The sequence below is a fragment of the Anguilla rostrata genome, chromosome 12, assembly GCF_018555375.3.
Source record: "Anguilla rostrata isolate EN2019 chromosome 12, ASM1855537v3, whole genome shotgun sequence".
In the NCBI taxonomy this organism is placed as follows: Eukaryota; Metazoa; Chordata; class Actinopteri; order Anguilliformes; family Anguillidae; genus Anguilla; species Anguilla rostrata.
In genome coordinates this window covers 30,250,540-30,266,399 of record NC_057944.1, presented here as the reverse complement: position 1 = coordinate 30,266,399, position 15,860 = coordinate 30,250,540, and the positions used below count along the sequence as shown (strand labels likewise).

Genomic DNA, 15,860 nt, shown 5'->3' with positions numbered 1-15,860 from the left:
CTTCGCCTTACTCATTTTGCTGGTTTTACGAATTTTTTTGACGAAACTCGTTCTTGCTACGCTGCTGTGCTGCATTACCGCTTCACTTAGAAAATGAAGAAATCGTTATGCACTGATCAACTATTAAATCTGGTACCACGATTTCCCATCTGCTTCTGCATGTTGTGGCTATAAAAAAAAATCCACTGCCTTGTACTGACTACACCAAACAAGTGCAGAAACGGCCAATTTGACTGGAGACGGATCCAGAATCACTGTTTGAGTGCGCAAATCTGTCAGTATGCACAAACACTATCACACTTGCAGACACACACGTCCCTTGGAGGAGGTGTGGTTACGCACTGTAATATGTGTCCTGGTGTCAGAATGTTCTGTGGGAGCTGTGGCGACGGGTTTTGAGTCGGGGAAGCTGCAGCAGATGACGCGAGGAGGGGAATGTCTCTGGGCTGGGCAGGGGCTAGAGAGTGGGAGGGAGGGGGCGGAGGGATTGTCACAGCCGCCCCTAGGCTGAGGCCTGAAAACGGGGCCCGTTTGAGAGCAGAAAACAAAGAAATAAACAAGATGATTTGTTCGCTTGCACACACAGACTCACGAATGAAAAGGCAGGGAGGGAGGAGGCCTGGAGGCGGATGGGGGTGAAAGAGGAGGGAGGTGGGTGGGTGTGTGTGTGTGTGTTGGGGGGGAGAATGGGGGCGTAGCTGTAATGTCACAGTCCATCCCATTGGTTAAGAGATCTGCCAATCACCCAACTTCCTCCTCAGGTCTGGCAAAGTTCAGAAAGTAGAGTTGGAGACAGAGCAGAGGGAGGGACACTCTCTCTCTTTCTCTCTCTCTCACACACACACATACACACACATCGACACACACAACCAGAAACTGAAACAGAGCACGACTTGTAAAGCAAGCCCAACCAGGCGCGCTCTCTCTCTCTCTCTCTCTCTAGCTCTGTGTCTCTCTCTCTCCCTGTCCTCGACTCTCAGTTTCCTGCTTTGCTAGGAGGCCATTTTGTGCTGACTGCAGTCCGGGGCAGTTAACTTTTCATTGTTGCCTTTTGTTTTGTTTTGTTTAGTTTTTTGTTTTGGGTCCCCTCCCTCTTGTATTGTCCTGTGGGCTGCGTTTGGACTTTCTCCTCTACAGAGCGGCTCCTTCCTCTGCAGTGGGGACACTGGATTTCTCCACTTGCTGGCAGCCACTTACACCTCTCCTGCTGTTGGTTTTGAAGAAAGGAGACGATTTGTGAGCAGGTACCTCAGAGCAGGGGCAGAGGATCTTTTGCGCCCCTGGAGAGGGTGGGGGGCACGGAGAAGGACAGAGAGACCCAGAGCTTCACCCTTTCTGCCTACGGGGAGATCCTCCAGCACCCACCGCAGCGGCCCCGTCCCGCTCCCGCCTGCGGGATGGCCAACGCCAGTCCCTGTCTGCCCTCGGGGCCCCTCTCCCAAGTCTTCTTCCCCCAGGGACGCCCCTCGCCCCCGGGGTCTGTGATAGTCCAGCACGGGACCCCCGTCGCCATGCCCTCCGCTGCCGCCACCTCCAGCCCGCACCCGCCCGGAATCCAAACCATGGACCTCGGCTTCGGCCCGGGACCCGGGGGTGCGGCCGCGCAGCCGACGCCCCCCGCCCCGACCGGGGTGTCCTTCATCATCCAGATCGGGCTGTCCCGCGAGTCGGTGTTCCTGCCCCAGACGGCCGACCTCGCCTACATCAAGCAGATCGCCTGCTCCATCGTGGACCAGAAGGTAAGCCACCATCGGGGGGTCCCGCGCCCCGCGCCTGCCTCCCCTGGTACCGCTAGCCCCGCCGTACTGCAGCCGACGGCGACGCGTGAGCCCGAGCGGCGGGCGGGGGGGGGAGACCGCGGCGCTAGCCCACGTCCTAATATGGAAGCGCGTTTAGTGGCAAACGCTCGGTCTCCATGTCACTGTTTGTTTTCGGTTGACATGATGATCTCATGCTCTGACACACGAGACTCGCCAGTGTTTGGCCACGGATGTTTTATGCCCTTGTATTGCTGTTTTGCGGCAGCACGGCACGTCCGGGTGCGCTGAGTGAGTGTGTGCCACGGCTTTGCCGGAGTAGCCTGTGGTTTGTCTGCTTGCTTCTGATGCCAAACACCCCTGCAGCTATACGCAAACAGCTAGCAAACCCTCCGCGAAGCAAGCTGTGTTTACATGGAGCGGGGCAAGGTCGGCGGGGAGAACCACAATTTTTCTGCTGAAAACAGCGATGGCTTGAGGAGCCCCTGAAGACCTTGCTGCAACGGGTCACAGCATTTACATGCTGTCGCTAGAGGCAGGTTTTTGGCTGACATACCTGTCTGCTTGCAAGAACAAGAACTGTGAATTCGTATGAAACAAACATACACCCAAGATGAGCTATACGTCAATGCTAATATCTTTTGTGTTGTGCTCCTAAGCCTCAGATTTGTAGGCATGTTTCTGTGATGGGAGGGAAAAATCAATTAACAGTCATATTTGGTAGTTTGCTTTGTGGTTGTTTTGTTGCTGACAGCTCTGTGGTAGCCATTTTCCAGGAATGTGTATAAACTGTCAATTTATCCGTGCCACTAATACGGAGAAGTTTGACCCCGTTAAAGTTAAAGAGGAAGGTAAATGTACAGCTTTGGCACCAGTGAAGCTCTTTCTAACGCTGAATAATAAGACTTAAATATGAGCACAGACTAGATTAAAGAAATCCTTCCGTAACGAACCAATCAAGGGAAATTTTGTTGCGTGTGTCTGCTCGTTTATCACTTTGCATGTCTTCCTTCTTCCTTCTGTAAATCTTCTCATGCAAAACGAGCTATTCCATACAGATGAGATTCTGGGGACGTGAATGAAAACTGATTTTTCACAGATTGTACGTACGCGAACGATGGTGCTCAGATACACATCGCCAGTCAGATTCTTTTTGTTATTTTGCTGATGAACAGACCTCTGTGATCCAGGGCAACTTGCCGTGGGAATATTGCACTTTCCACATTGTGTGTCTAGCTAGCCGTCTAAACACATTGCTCAACTGTGAAAATACGTAGTTTCAGTCGGACTCAGACTTCTGCCTCTAAGTCCACTCCCCGAACCGCCAACCACGTTAGCCAGCGCAGGCTATTCTGCGCATTTATAGCCTCTGTGTGTACAGCAAACCACAGGAAAGTCTGCGTCGCCCATAATTGCCCGGTGTTTATGCATTCAACACTGTCGCCCGCCTAATGTAATTTCTCCACCGTCTGGCTACAGAAGAGCTCAGTCCTTGGCCCCAAACTTTCCAGCATTGGCACCAGTGAAGCTCTTTCTGTCACCAGCCACAGAAAGCTGGGGAACCGTGAGTCACAGCGAGCAGGACTAGTTCAATAGTGGCTGTGTTCCCCTGGAACTTTTTTTTCGTTTTCCATTCATTTGAGATTAAGTGGCGTCCCCTCCCTGCCTGGTCCCCACCCCTCACTCCCCGGAGCGAGAGGGCTGTCCAAGGGCTAGCTGGCATCTCTGAATTTATTCCCCCTTTCCACCCCTGTGGGTTTGTGTGTGGGGAGGCACACACGCCCCCCCTCGCTCCCCCCCTCGCAGTCTCCCTGCCTGTGCGTTGGAGGTGCGCAGCAGCCCCCATTGTCTGAGAGATAAAAGGGAGGAAATGAATGTAGTTTCCTCTCTGTGCTTTCACAGCGGTGGCCTCCCTCTCTTAGCCTTCCCAGGGGTCCCTCAAGATCCGGGACCCCTCTTCTGGCGAAGGAGGAAGATGTGGTGGTGTTTGGAGGGGGTGGGGTGGGGTGGGGTGGGGGGGGGGTATGGGGGGTGTATCTGAGCACCATTGTTCACGTATGAAAAATTTGTGACCTGCTTCAGTTTTCAATCAGGTCCCCAGGCTCTCATCTGCATGGAATAACTGTTGTTTTTGCATGAGAGATTTACAGAAGGAAGAAGGGGTTCGAAGCCCCCCCCCCCCACACACCCCTCGGCCATTGTTCCCTCGCATGTGTTTATGGCTGAGGCGCACCCTGCTCCCTGAACACAGCACTCTTGTTAAGGCTCAAAACGCCTCTATTAAGCTGCTAAGCTGCTAAGAGCTGCAGGGGCTTTCGCAAGGTGTTTTAGTGTTAGATTACGCATGGCCATGGGGGTTAGGGTCGCCCACACGCTGGTGAAGCCTGCTGAATTTTGGGGGGTGGGGGGGGGGGCGGGAAAGATTCCTGGACGCCACCCCCTTCCCCTTCTTTACCGCTTTGTGATGGCCACTGCACCCGCAGCTGTCACCGATACCGTTCCATCTATCCAAGGAAGAAATTCAAATGAGTTGAATTTGCTGAGTTACAGTAAAATATGGCTTAATAAGGGTTAATATCAGATGCATTGATTTAATGCATGCTTGGGTATCTTTGTGTGGATGGCAGAGTGACGGTAAGGTTGTGGGTTGAACCGTCCCATAAATTTCTCATGTAATTATAGCCAGTTAGTTACCTCGGTTACCCGAACACGATCGCTGTCAACGCGCATCTTGCATTTCCTCAAGCGCGTTGGGGCGTATCCTTCACAGACTGATCTTCCGGAGGCTCCGCCTGAATCTTGTCAGCATCTTAGACGGATGGAATGTAGAATAAACCTTGCGAAACCACGGAGCAGAACAGACGTTGCAGTCCCTTCATTGGTGGAAACGAAACGTGAACTTCCCCGGCTGGAATCCACACGTTCACCCAGTCTGTTGTCCCTTTTGTCGGTACGCTAATATTTGTGTAATTGCTTTGTGTGGACAGGTTATGTAAGTGTTCTGAACTGACTCGCGTAATTAGATTCCCTCTCTCTCTCTCTCTCTCTCTCTCTCTCCATTAAAGTTTTGATTGAATAAAGTTTATAGTTTGTTTGAAGTTTTGAGTTTGTTTTTGCTCGCAGTGGCGGCAGCAGGCGGAGCCGGGTGCAGGCATTGGCGACGGGCGAAGTTGCCTCGGGCGCCGTCCGCCTGGAGAGGTGCCAAACAAAGGGGGAAAATTTTTGAAATCCATGCGATGTTTCCTTGATAATCAGCGGCCAAACCCCACCCCCCCATGACTCGGCCCGCCCCGCCCCAGCCCGCAATCCTTACCTCTCCCCGGTCCACAATCTGGCCTAGGGTGACGGAAAGGCTAAAGGTGGTGTTGCGTACGAGAATGTTAGCGACGCGCTTTCTCCGAGCCAGCTGCTGGCTCTCGCCAGGTCTCCAGGTCTTCCCTCACGCCCGAGCCTCGCCGTGTCACTGGTTAACTGCACGGTGCGCGAGGGCCTGCGGGTTTTCAGCCACCTGGTGCGTCGGGCTGTCTAGCCGTGCGGTTAGCGTGACACATCGGGTGACCTGTGAAGCCTGGCGGAGAGCCTGTCGAGTCCCTGCGCCTGTTTGAATTGAGATTACAGCTGCTTTCACCACAGCCTTTTTTATTTATTTATATTTTTTTTAACCTTGAATGAGTCACTCCTTCTCGGAGTTGCTCAGACTGGAAAGTGACAGGCCGAGCTCTGCTGCTGTCACGGCTCGGCCTTCGACTGTCGTCTCTTTGTGTTCCTGAATGAAACCATTAAGGCTCCTTTTTAAAATGGCTGTTACCAATCTCTGTGTTCATGTGTCATCCTTTAATTCTTTTTTTTTTTTTTTTGGAGCTGTAGAAAAAGCTTCACCCCCGCATGTGGTTTTCCTCACAGATTTCTACATCGGAATGCCCCCCCCCACCAATTACACCTTCAGACGCTCCTTTGAATTCCCATGTGATTCGCGGTTTTGAGATCCCATTTAAACTGCCTCGAACGACCACTTCCGCTATCTCTGAAACCTCGCAAAGCATTTCAGTTTCTGCATTGTTTCACTATAGAGTTCTAGAACCTTCACGCATGTCTGACTTTTGTTTACATTTTTTTGGGACCCGCACACATCGCTGTGTGTCTGCACTCGCAGGTTCAAAGCCCGCCCATTTGTGCGTTTGTGCTGTTTGAATTTCTCCGATGTGACGAAGCCTGACAGCGGACGACGAAGGGCGGTGTGAGCTAAGTGCTGTCAACTAGCCATAAAAGCGAAGCTTAATGAACCTCACGCTGAGCAGCGTTGGACTGAGAGACCGAGAGAGAGAGAGAGAGAGCGGGAAGGGGGGAGAGAGAGGGAAAGAGAGGGAGAGATGGTGTTCAGCAGCGGAAGTCCCCAGCGACAGGCAGCTGTAGTCAATGCTCCTGACGTTTCCTCCGGCCAGTGGAAGAATCCCAGGTGCCGCCGCAGTTTCCACTGGTTTTCTGGAACGCCGCGTTCCTGCCTCTCCCCTTCGGAGTGGAGGAGAAAGGCGGACGTTTCCCAGGAGCCTGCCTGCCGTTCCTGTGTCCCGTCCGCCGAGTCACCGGCAGTGCGGTCGGGCGGCCCTGTGGGCGTGTGTGTGGGCTGATGGTCCTGATAGACGTGTGGGCTTGCCGGCACAAAGCCTCACAGGCAGCCCCCATTCTCACACAACTGCTCGTTTAGATAAGACATCTCTAGCCAGACCAGTTAGGTTTCACTAAGGCAATTATTTCACTTGTGAACGGTGAAGCCACACGCACTCGGGACAAGTCCACCTGGTGTAATCAGAAGTGCCGCGAGATCCAGGTGCGGTCATCTGACCTTTCCTTTTAAGGAGTCGAGTCCCGTGTAGTTTTTATACAGGACTCGCTCTTCAGCTCAGTCCAGTGTAAAACAGGTTTCTTTCATGTTTTTGGAGTAAACATGAAAGCTACCGCGGGGGTGATAACAATCATTGACAACAGTCACAGGCAGCCGGTCCATCCCCTGGTCTTATTGTGTGCCTGGAAGAGACTCCATACATAGAGCATGAATAGATTCAAAGGCTCCCTGATGTTTTAGTAGTCCATGGGCTTGGCTGTTGTGCTGGGTGAACGGTCACAAGCCATTTCAACACACTGGACGTGGTACTTTGCTGTATTAACTGTTCTGACAATCTCGCAGATTCTAATGTTCACCGAATCAATGATTGAACCAGTTGGCAAATTGTTGCCTGAACAAGTGAGGTGTAATTATGTTTATGCTTGCTGGCCAGAGAAGCTGAACAATGCTTGCTAAGTAGCTGTCTAAGGACGAAAAATCGAATCATAACAGCTAATGTCCTGTTGTATTTTAATGTGCCCACTGGAATTTTAGAAACATTTATATAACTGTTTAACACAGGTCTGTGCCAGTGATAGCCCGTACTGCATATTTAGATAGTGAAGTAGGCTATCATTTATTTGATGTATGTGCTCTGTATACTTTAATTTTTTCCCCAGTGTTTCGTAAGAAACAATGTAGCTTGGTGGATGTCTTGGCAAAACAAATCAAGTTTTCTATGCTTGATCAGGCAATTTTATGGCTCTGTTCACAAATGTCTAAACGGAACATTTCTGGAAATGTTGAAGTGGCTGGAGAAACTTTTCCAGAATGTAAACTCCGTGCTGTCTTTCACCCACGACCCCTAAACAAGAAAGTTCTAGAACATTACCGGTTATGAATGTGAAAAGGTTCTTACTGGCTGAAAGAAGGGGGCCCCAAAGCTGCCCCCACACCCAGATTATACTGTGAATTTCATGTCTGGTACCGGGGAGGCGGGGGGGGGGGGGTTAGCTTATTTTGTCTCAAGCCTGATGGAGATCCTCTGCTTTGACTGTCTCTACCCCACTGGGAGTTATATTACACCCATGGCGTAGTTAGAAGTGGACAAGCTTCTATTTGATTCTCATCTCATTTATCTTATTTACTGGTTTGCCAGTACGGTCTGTCATATGACATTTTGGGGTTTTCTCTGTCTGACTGAGTGGTTCTGAACCTAGTCCGATTGCTATGGTGGCTATTTGTTTGAAGCAGTTTGACTCTTCTGTCGTTCAGGCAGTTGTGTTTATTGCTACTGTGAAAGCATGACCTGCCCCACCCCCACCATCAAAACAGACTGCTCTGACTTCAATGGGAGAACCCCCCTGCCCCCCCCAGCTAAAATCCTGAAGCATTTTGGTTGTTCAGTGAGATTTCTCTTTCAGACCAGGGCGTGTGTGTTCACACTGATCATACAAGCTGGAGTTGCTTTGAATTCAGGAATTTAAGCCAGAGGTCTAAATTCAGTCGGTGTCCTTCCTCAACTTTGCCTCGTAGTGAAAGGTATCATTTTTTATTAACAACCACGGTTTGGGAAGTGCAGCATTCACCAAAATCAACAGGCCAAAGTGTGTTTGTGATGAGAAAAACAACTCTTGAATTTAATTGATTTAAAGAAAGAAGAAAAGAACGTGTGCGTGTAGTTGAATACGTCCTGCACCTTGTTCCCCTCTTGCAAAAAGGAAATTAGCTTTGTGTACTCAGTGGATACTGTGTGCTCATCCAAATCCGTTTCTTTGCTCTCATTTGCATTGTAGCGGAGTCATTTTGCATGGGGGGGGGGGGGGGTTGGTGTACGGGTGTTGTATTTCCTGCCAGCAGGTTCTCTATCAGCTTTGGCGCGCACGTCAATTTGACTATTCAAACTGCCATTCAACACGTCTGGATTTCAGCTGGGAATGGGAAAAGTCAGCAAGTCCCCTCGGGTCAAAGAATCAGGACAAACCTTGGCTGTCTTTTACAGAACCACTCCAGGTTAATTACTAAGAACTGAACCAACTTTCCTTGTTGAGCTCAGTTTGAACCTAGTCAAGGAAAATGCAATTGGCTCAGGAAACAGGGTCTGTTCTCCAGCTAACATTTTTCTGTCAAAGAAATTGGTGATCCTCCCTACTGTAAGGAAACTCAGCTCTTTACTTGGGACTATAAGTGAGTACACACCTCGGCATGTGCTTGGGGTTTCAAGCATATTGCCTTCAGACTGCCCAGATATTGATCCTTCACACAGACATCAAGCTAAAGGTCAACTACGAATGTACATGCTACACACCCTTCCTTTTTGATTTCTCTGAATGCTTTCAGTGAACCTTTTTTAGTGTTTATTTTTGTTTTCAGTTCCTGTGACCATTAAAATTGTATCAGAAAGTAGCACTGCCCTTAACTCATTATAAGCTTGTTGTTTTAGCTTCAGATTTATTTTCCAGATACACTGTAGCATGCGGTTCTATTTTTTATAACTGAAAGAGCAATGGCACATCTACTTTACACCTGGTAAAAAGCTGTCTTTGTTGGATTATACTCATGTTATGAGAGCCAACTTCCTCAAAATTCTGCTAAACACAATATAAATAGGAGTGTGTTTTAAGCCGCTGGGCCGTAGACACAGTTACGACGTCATTGTTGCTTAGAGGGCTGTTTACGAACGAACCGAGTCAAGTCTGACTGGTTCCAAAATTTAGCCATTACGCCGCATCACACCTCTTTCTGCAGTCACAGAAATGATTTACCACTCAGTTATTTTACAGACGTGCACAACCTGGGCTATTGTTAAATTCAGATGAGGCGAATGAATCATGGAGGTGTTTTCCTTTTGTCTTTAAGTATATACCTTCAGAACCTTTTTTAATATCATCATGGAAAAGGCTTTGGCGGGCACACATTAGTTCTATTTTCAGATCAAGATATAAACAACACACAAAAGCAGGAATACTTGCATACCATAATGAATAGGTGTAGTCGTAGCTGTTTTGTAATACAATTTAAGCAGCAACATGAGGTGGTAATTCACAATTAATGTGTAAAGCTTCAAGACAGGTTGCACGGAGTGATGAATTCTTTCGAGTTAAAAGCTGGCGGCTAGAAAACTAAGCCTTCACCACTGAGTGAAGTTTGCTGATGAAGCGCAGGGATTCAGTTTGATCTCAAAACAGCAGACTGTACCCCTTTCACTCAAGACCAGAGACAAAAGGAAAACTCTTTCCCTGTTTGTACAGACCGTGAGCTGTGGGTCAAAGCTGGGGTCTCTCTCTCTTTCTCTCTCTCTCGCTCTCACTCTCAGTCTCGCTCTCTCACTCTCTATCTCTCAGTCGGGCAGAATGTTACTCTGATGTGTCAGTGGGTGCTATTTCACAAGGCCAGAGATAGCTGTCCGTTGCCTGGGGCAGCAGCAGACAGTCGAGAGTGTTTTAATTCAATGACTGCATCTGCCTCTCCTCCTCCCATAACTCAAGCGGCTGATGCAGACACACACCTGCACACATATTCGCACACACACACACACACACACACACACACACACACACACACACACACACATTCACACAGATACTCTTGCAAAAAGGTTAAGCATATGTATTGTTCATGAACAAGAATTTGAATCTATATCGAAGGGTGGGTTGAGGAAAAGACTTGGCTCACTTGTTAAATTTGCATAGATGCCATTGAGGATAGGTAGATAATAGACAAGAAGGAGGAAGTGGTGATAGGAAGAGGAAAGGTAAGCAAGATGGCATTAAAGAGGTAGATCTTCATGTGCCTACTTATTCAAAGCATATGGTCATATGGCCTGGGCCCGCCCTTCAGCAAAATATTTTGGTCACATGGTGCTTAGCACATGGTGTAGGCCAGGTCGTGTACTGAGCTGGTCTCATGACCAGCGTTCCCCTGCAGTGTGCAGTTATGTGCATAGTGGCAGCTTTACTGACTGGTATGTGACCACTTGAACAGAAGTTCTTTTGACTACACTCTGAAATCCTCAGGGCAGTTCATCGCCTGTGCATTTCCAGATCAAGAGAACGTTGTTGTGTTCACGTATTGATGCTCAGTGGGGGAGCCTGAGATCTCATTCCCGGGATCGCCGTTTGCAATTACAAGTAAGAGATGAGCAAATATTACCACCGTTCACAAACATTTCCACAAATGCAGACTTCTGTAGGTTTCATTGGTTCATGTAATTCGTGGAATGACTGCTAAGGGTTAGCGGAGTATACATATGTGAGTAATGCTAATGGCGATAGAAGAAGAAGGAGAAGGTGGTCGAGCTGTGGCAGTGTGGAGCAGAGTGCAGGAAACAGTGTGGGCGAGTAGGCCCCAGTGGTGGGGCGCTCTCCAGCTCCACACTTTCTGGAGGGAAGCAGGCGACCAGGGCAACAGGAACTCCACCTCGTCGGATAAACATATGATCTCAGGGAACGGGTGCAGGCACTGGAACCTGAGGTGGGCGGGTCCAGAGAGAGGGAGGGGGAGCGAGAGAAGGAGAAAAGATAGAATTTATGTGGATTTTATGTATGTCTCATTTATATGACATGTCTGAGGCCATTGTCATATATTTTTGCATAAAAGCAACCAGTACCATGAGCCTATTGCAGATATGTTTAAAAGGAAAATATAGAACATGTAAAAAGATGGAAATAAATGCCATTCAAATAGTTAAGAACCGATGACTGTTGAGATACCACCCTTAACAGGGAGCGGAAAGCCTCCCACCTGCTCTGTAAAAGTCACTGATTGCGGGCACGTAGTAGCCCCACCCACTTTGAGGTTTGTGAGGCTCCACCCACTTCTTGTGTCAGTCTGCAGTGCTGAGCTCATCCAGCCATCAATTGAGCTTTATTGGCATGATGAGTGTACACTCACGCTGCCAAAGCAAGCGAAGAAAGAAGAAAATAAGAACATGGAAAAAATGGAACAAGGGAAAAGAAATTCCAATAAAATACACCCTCCCTCCCTCTCTCTCCCTCTTTTTGTTTCTCCCTGTTTTTATCTCTCTCCACCCTTCTTTCTTTCCCTCAGTCTTTGTTTCTCCTTCACTACTTCTTTTTTCTCTTTGCCCATTGTCTCTCTCCCTCTCTCTCACCCTCTCTCCCTCGCTCTCCCTCTCTCCCTCTCTCTCTGTCTCTTCCACTCTCACTCTCTCTCTCTCCCTCTCTCCCTCTCTCTCTCTCTCTCTCTCTCTCTCTCTCTCTCTCTCTCCCCCTCTCTCTCTCTCTCTCTCTCCCCCTCTCTCTCTCTCTCTCTCTCTCTCTCTCTCTCCCTCTCTCTCTCTCTCTCTCTCTCTCTCTCTCTCTCTCTCTCTCTCTCCCTCTATGCTCACTCAGACTGAGTGGAGTGCCGTCGCGCGGGCGCTCCGGTGTCGCTCGCCCCTATCGGCTTACCCGCTCCCGCCGTTCCAGAACCGCGCTCGGGCCCCGGGACAACGGACCGATTGAGCCCAGAACAGGCCCCGCTTATTCTCCTCATCGCTTCCCCGCCGGGCCCCGGCTCCCCCCGCTCACGTTACCGGCCCCCAAACAAAAAGGCCCCTTTTGTTCGACCGGCGGTCTGAGGCCCAGCCTGGAACGGGCTGTTCCCCCTTCTCCGGTTCTCCTGCTGGGGTTCTGCACTGAATGACTGCTTATCTGCTCCATGACCTGGTCAAGGGCAAACTGCATGTGTAGTTTTGTCCACTTTTACAACTGGGTCTTCACTGAAGCATTTCAGTTTGAGCACCTTCTTTGTGGGTATGACTGGCTTTCCCAGCACTGGGTATTGAACCTGCAAACCCCTTGTTCCACGATGCGGCTGAAATGAATGTTATGAGAGAAATGAGTTGGCAGCGGTGTGGTGTAGAACAGGGATGGCTACCCCCGGTCCTGGAGAGCCATACGGCCTCAGGGTTCAGCTCAGCATGTAACTGAGAAATTAGTATAGCTGGATACACAGTTAACTCACCTGACCCAGTTTCCTGGGTCTAAATTAGTTGGTGTTGTTATGGTGACAGACAGAGAGCAGCAGACCCTGTGGCTTAACCAGCACTGGTAGCTGTTTTGGAGGATGGACCAGATGGTTGTGGGCTTGATTCCCAGGTGGGGAAACTCTGTTACAGGAATACAAGCACATGTTTTAGTAGCACCAAATCATGTAGGCTACTCACATTCATATTCTCATACCTTATGATGATATCTCTCGCAAAACCAGTTTATGTACACTGCAGTGCATTTATCTTTGACCGAAGGCCTTCTATATCACAGTGTGGTGGAGCCCACAGACCCCAGTGCAGCTCCTTTTCTGTACAGTTCACAGCTCTGATGTGATGAGAACTTGATATGTGTTTACCTGGCCTGTGTGTGTGTGCGTGTGTGTGCTTGTGTGTGTGTGTGTGTGTGTGTGTGTGCATGCATGCGCGTGTGTGTGCCTGGGTGTGTGTCTGTGTGTGTGAGTGTGTTTGGAATGTTCTGCTGGTGTTTCCTCCGGGGTGACCCGGCAGCATGTCTGTGCTTATAGTCAGCGTGCCGGAGTTCCGGAGGCTGGCATCGGAATGGGACTGTGGCTGATTTCGTGGTTCCCACGATGGGGCAGAAATCGTGGCCTGCTCCCCCACTCTGTTATCTCCTTGAGAATTATGATCTGACCCAGGGAAAAAAAAAACCACTCATCATCACAAATGACTCCATTATCTTCCTCTGTCTGTTTACATCACAATACAAATGATCCTTTTTTTTTATAGCTAAATGCTCCCTGAGCTGCTTTTGGTTAAAGACCATCAAGGGTATTCTGCAAGGGAATGAGCAGATAACCTTCTCTGATTGGATGCATGGATGCTACGATTTTACATATTAGCCATATGCTTGGAACGTCTCACTCAACAGGGAATTCATGCAGTGTGATAAATAATTGTTGAGTTATAATGTCTTTTTGCTGGTATTTTTTTTGTGCAGTTGGATTGTGCAAAAGTACCCTGGGGTGCTATTTTGGGACGACTCCAATGCTGTATAAAAATTTGCACAAAACAGTTTTTCATTGGCAGGACTGACTCCCTAGTAATCAATCCTAAGTCACCGGGCAGAGACTGCTTTTGATTAGAAATGAGTTCAGCAGTGTAATGTTGCCATTTCCATGTTTGAGTTTGGAGATGTACGCCATAATGTTTTTGTCAGGTGATGTGGACTGCCCTTACAGCTAACCTATCCTTACACGCCTACACCTATAGCCGTATTACCTCAAAAAGAAACCAAAAAAGAAAGCCAGAGGATAGAAGGTCTGGGGAGGTGGGCCTTCAGTCTGGGTTGGAAGATAAGTAGAAGTTTCTGCTGTTTTAGATGCAGTAGAGGGGTACTGTAAACCCCCCCCCCCCAGGGGAGGTTCATTCCACCGCTGGGGGGCCAGAACAAACAGGATATGTGACCAGGAAGTGCAGGCGGCAGGGGGCCAGGGGAAATACGCCGGAGGTTGCGGAACCACTTAATGAAAATCGCAGGGCCGTTGGCCCGACGACACAGGAGAGATGCCCTGCTATTAAACATTAGCTTATCTGAATATTGACTTGTCTTCCGCATTGGAGTCGTACAGTGACATTTCCAGCCTGAGATAGGAGGGAATTTGTTGCCGTGGGTTACCAGGAGCTGCAGGCCAGAGCTTTGGTCATCTGCATTGCGCAGCGTCCTTCAATCAAGGAGCACGGAGACGAGTGTGTGTGCGCTGATACGAAATGACCGCCGTCGCTGCAACTTTATGCTCCACTGTCGCACTTCAAGTTCCGCTGGCGCAGGCACTCGATTGACCAGAGGGGGCGCTGCTCGTTGATGAGATGCAGTATCTACCAACTGAATCCCTCCGTCCTTTGTCAACACTCATGTACATTTCTGCCCTTTTTTCTGTTGCCACGGTCTATTGGCACAGAGATTTTCTTCTATTACAGGCATTTAGCTGACGCTCTTATCCAGAGCGACTTACACAACTTTTAATATATTTTCTTTCTTTTTTTTTTTTTTTACATAGACTACATTTATACTGCTGGATATGTTCAGAAGCAATGCAGGTTAAGTGCATTGCTCAAGGGTACAGCGGCAGTGTGTCCGGGAACTGAACCAGTGGCCTTCAGTTTACAAGACCAGCTCCGTACCCGTTATGCTACACACTGTGACCGTGTCTCAGCGGCAGTCCCGAGGCTCACGGTGGAGTGAGGCCGTGCGCGAGGCCGTGCCGCCGTACTGGCCGTGTGAAGGCATCCGGCTCCGCTGAGACCACCTGCGTGCCCTTACGGCGTAAACAGGAAGTCGGACACCGATGTCGAGCGAGGCTGTTGACGCGAATGTTAGCGTGAGCCTGGCCAGCCGGCTCTGTTGACCTAACAGCGCACGCCATTGCGTGCCTGTCTTTTCCGTTTCTCTCTCTCTCTCTCTGCAAGCTTCCCATCTCCTCTTCAATCCCAGAGCTCTCCCCTTCTCCTCCTTCAGGAGTCACAGAGCCAGACGGAAAGTCCTGGGCTGTCTGGTTATTGCGGCTGGCACATGACACAAAATGTCCGTAGTGCTTTCTTTCACCGTCCTTTTAAAGAGATGAAAGATGAGAGAGAGAGTCTTTTTATTTGAGAGAGGACAGTTCTTATTTTCATGTGTGATTACTGTTCATTCATTTCTAGTCTTTGATGTTATGTATTGTTCATTGTTAGATGTATGCCCTTATTTTAATACTGCATTGAATTGAATTGAATTGAGAGAGAGGGTGGAGAGAGAGGGAGAAAGAGAAAGAGGGAGATACATTTTTATTTGTCTCAGTTGAATTATTTGTCATTTATCAGTTTGCTGCCTTATCAGTCTTTTATGTTTGGTACTGTAAGATGAATTTCCCCGGTGGGAATTCATAAAGTACATTCTTTTCTCTTCTGGTGCAATTTTTTTTGTTGTTGTGGAATGCTCCAATTCAGAGAAGGCCGATGCCTGGAACATTCTGCAGCCCATGGGTCTGTATTTAACAGCTGGGGCGCAGCGCGTCACACAAGCGTGGCTGGATTCGAAGCCGCGGGCCCTCAGGCTACGTGCCGCCTGTGATTGTTAAACATGTTTGGGCTGTAAGCAGCGTTTGAGGTGAGGTTGTAAACCCTTCTCTGTGTTTGCCCTGGGCGGAGCCGCTGGGTCCTGGGCCAGCCTGGGATGTGGTAGAACCAGCCGGGGCTGGGAGGGGAGCGGAGTCTGCGTTAGTCCCTTTGAAGTGGCTCGTTCACGCACTCCTGTGAGGAACACAGTGGGAGGGATATGCCCTGGGCA

The 15,860-nt window shown here is 49.3% G+C and overlaps 1 protein-coding gene across 1 annotated transcript in view; it reads left to right on the top strand.

The window, feature by feature from the left end:
* Positions 1-790: 790 nt before the first annotated feature.
* prkd2 (protein kinase D2) overlaps positions 791-15,860 on the top strand; it is a 42,283-nt gene continuing 27,213 nt past the window's right edge. The window contains exon 1 of the mRNA XM_064301127.1: positions 791-1,739. Within this exon, the coding sequence (XP_064157197.1) occupies positions 1,398-1,739 (342 nt within the window). The 5' untranslated portion in view covers positions 791-1,397. The remainder of the gene's footprint in view (positions 1,740-15,860) is intronic.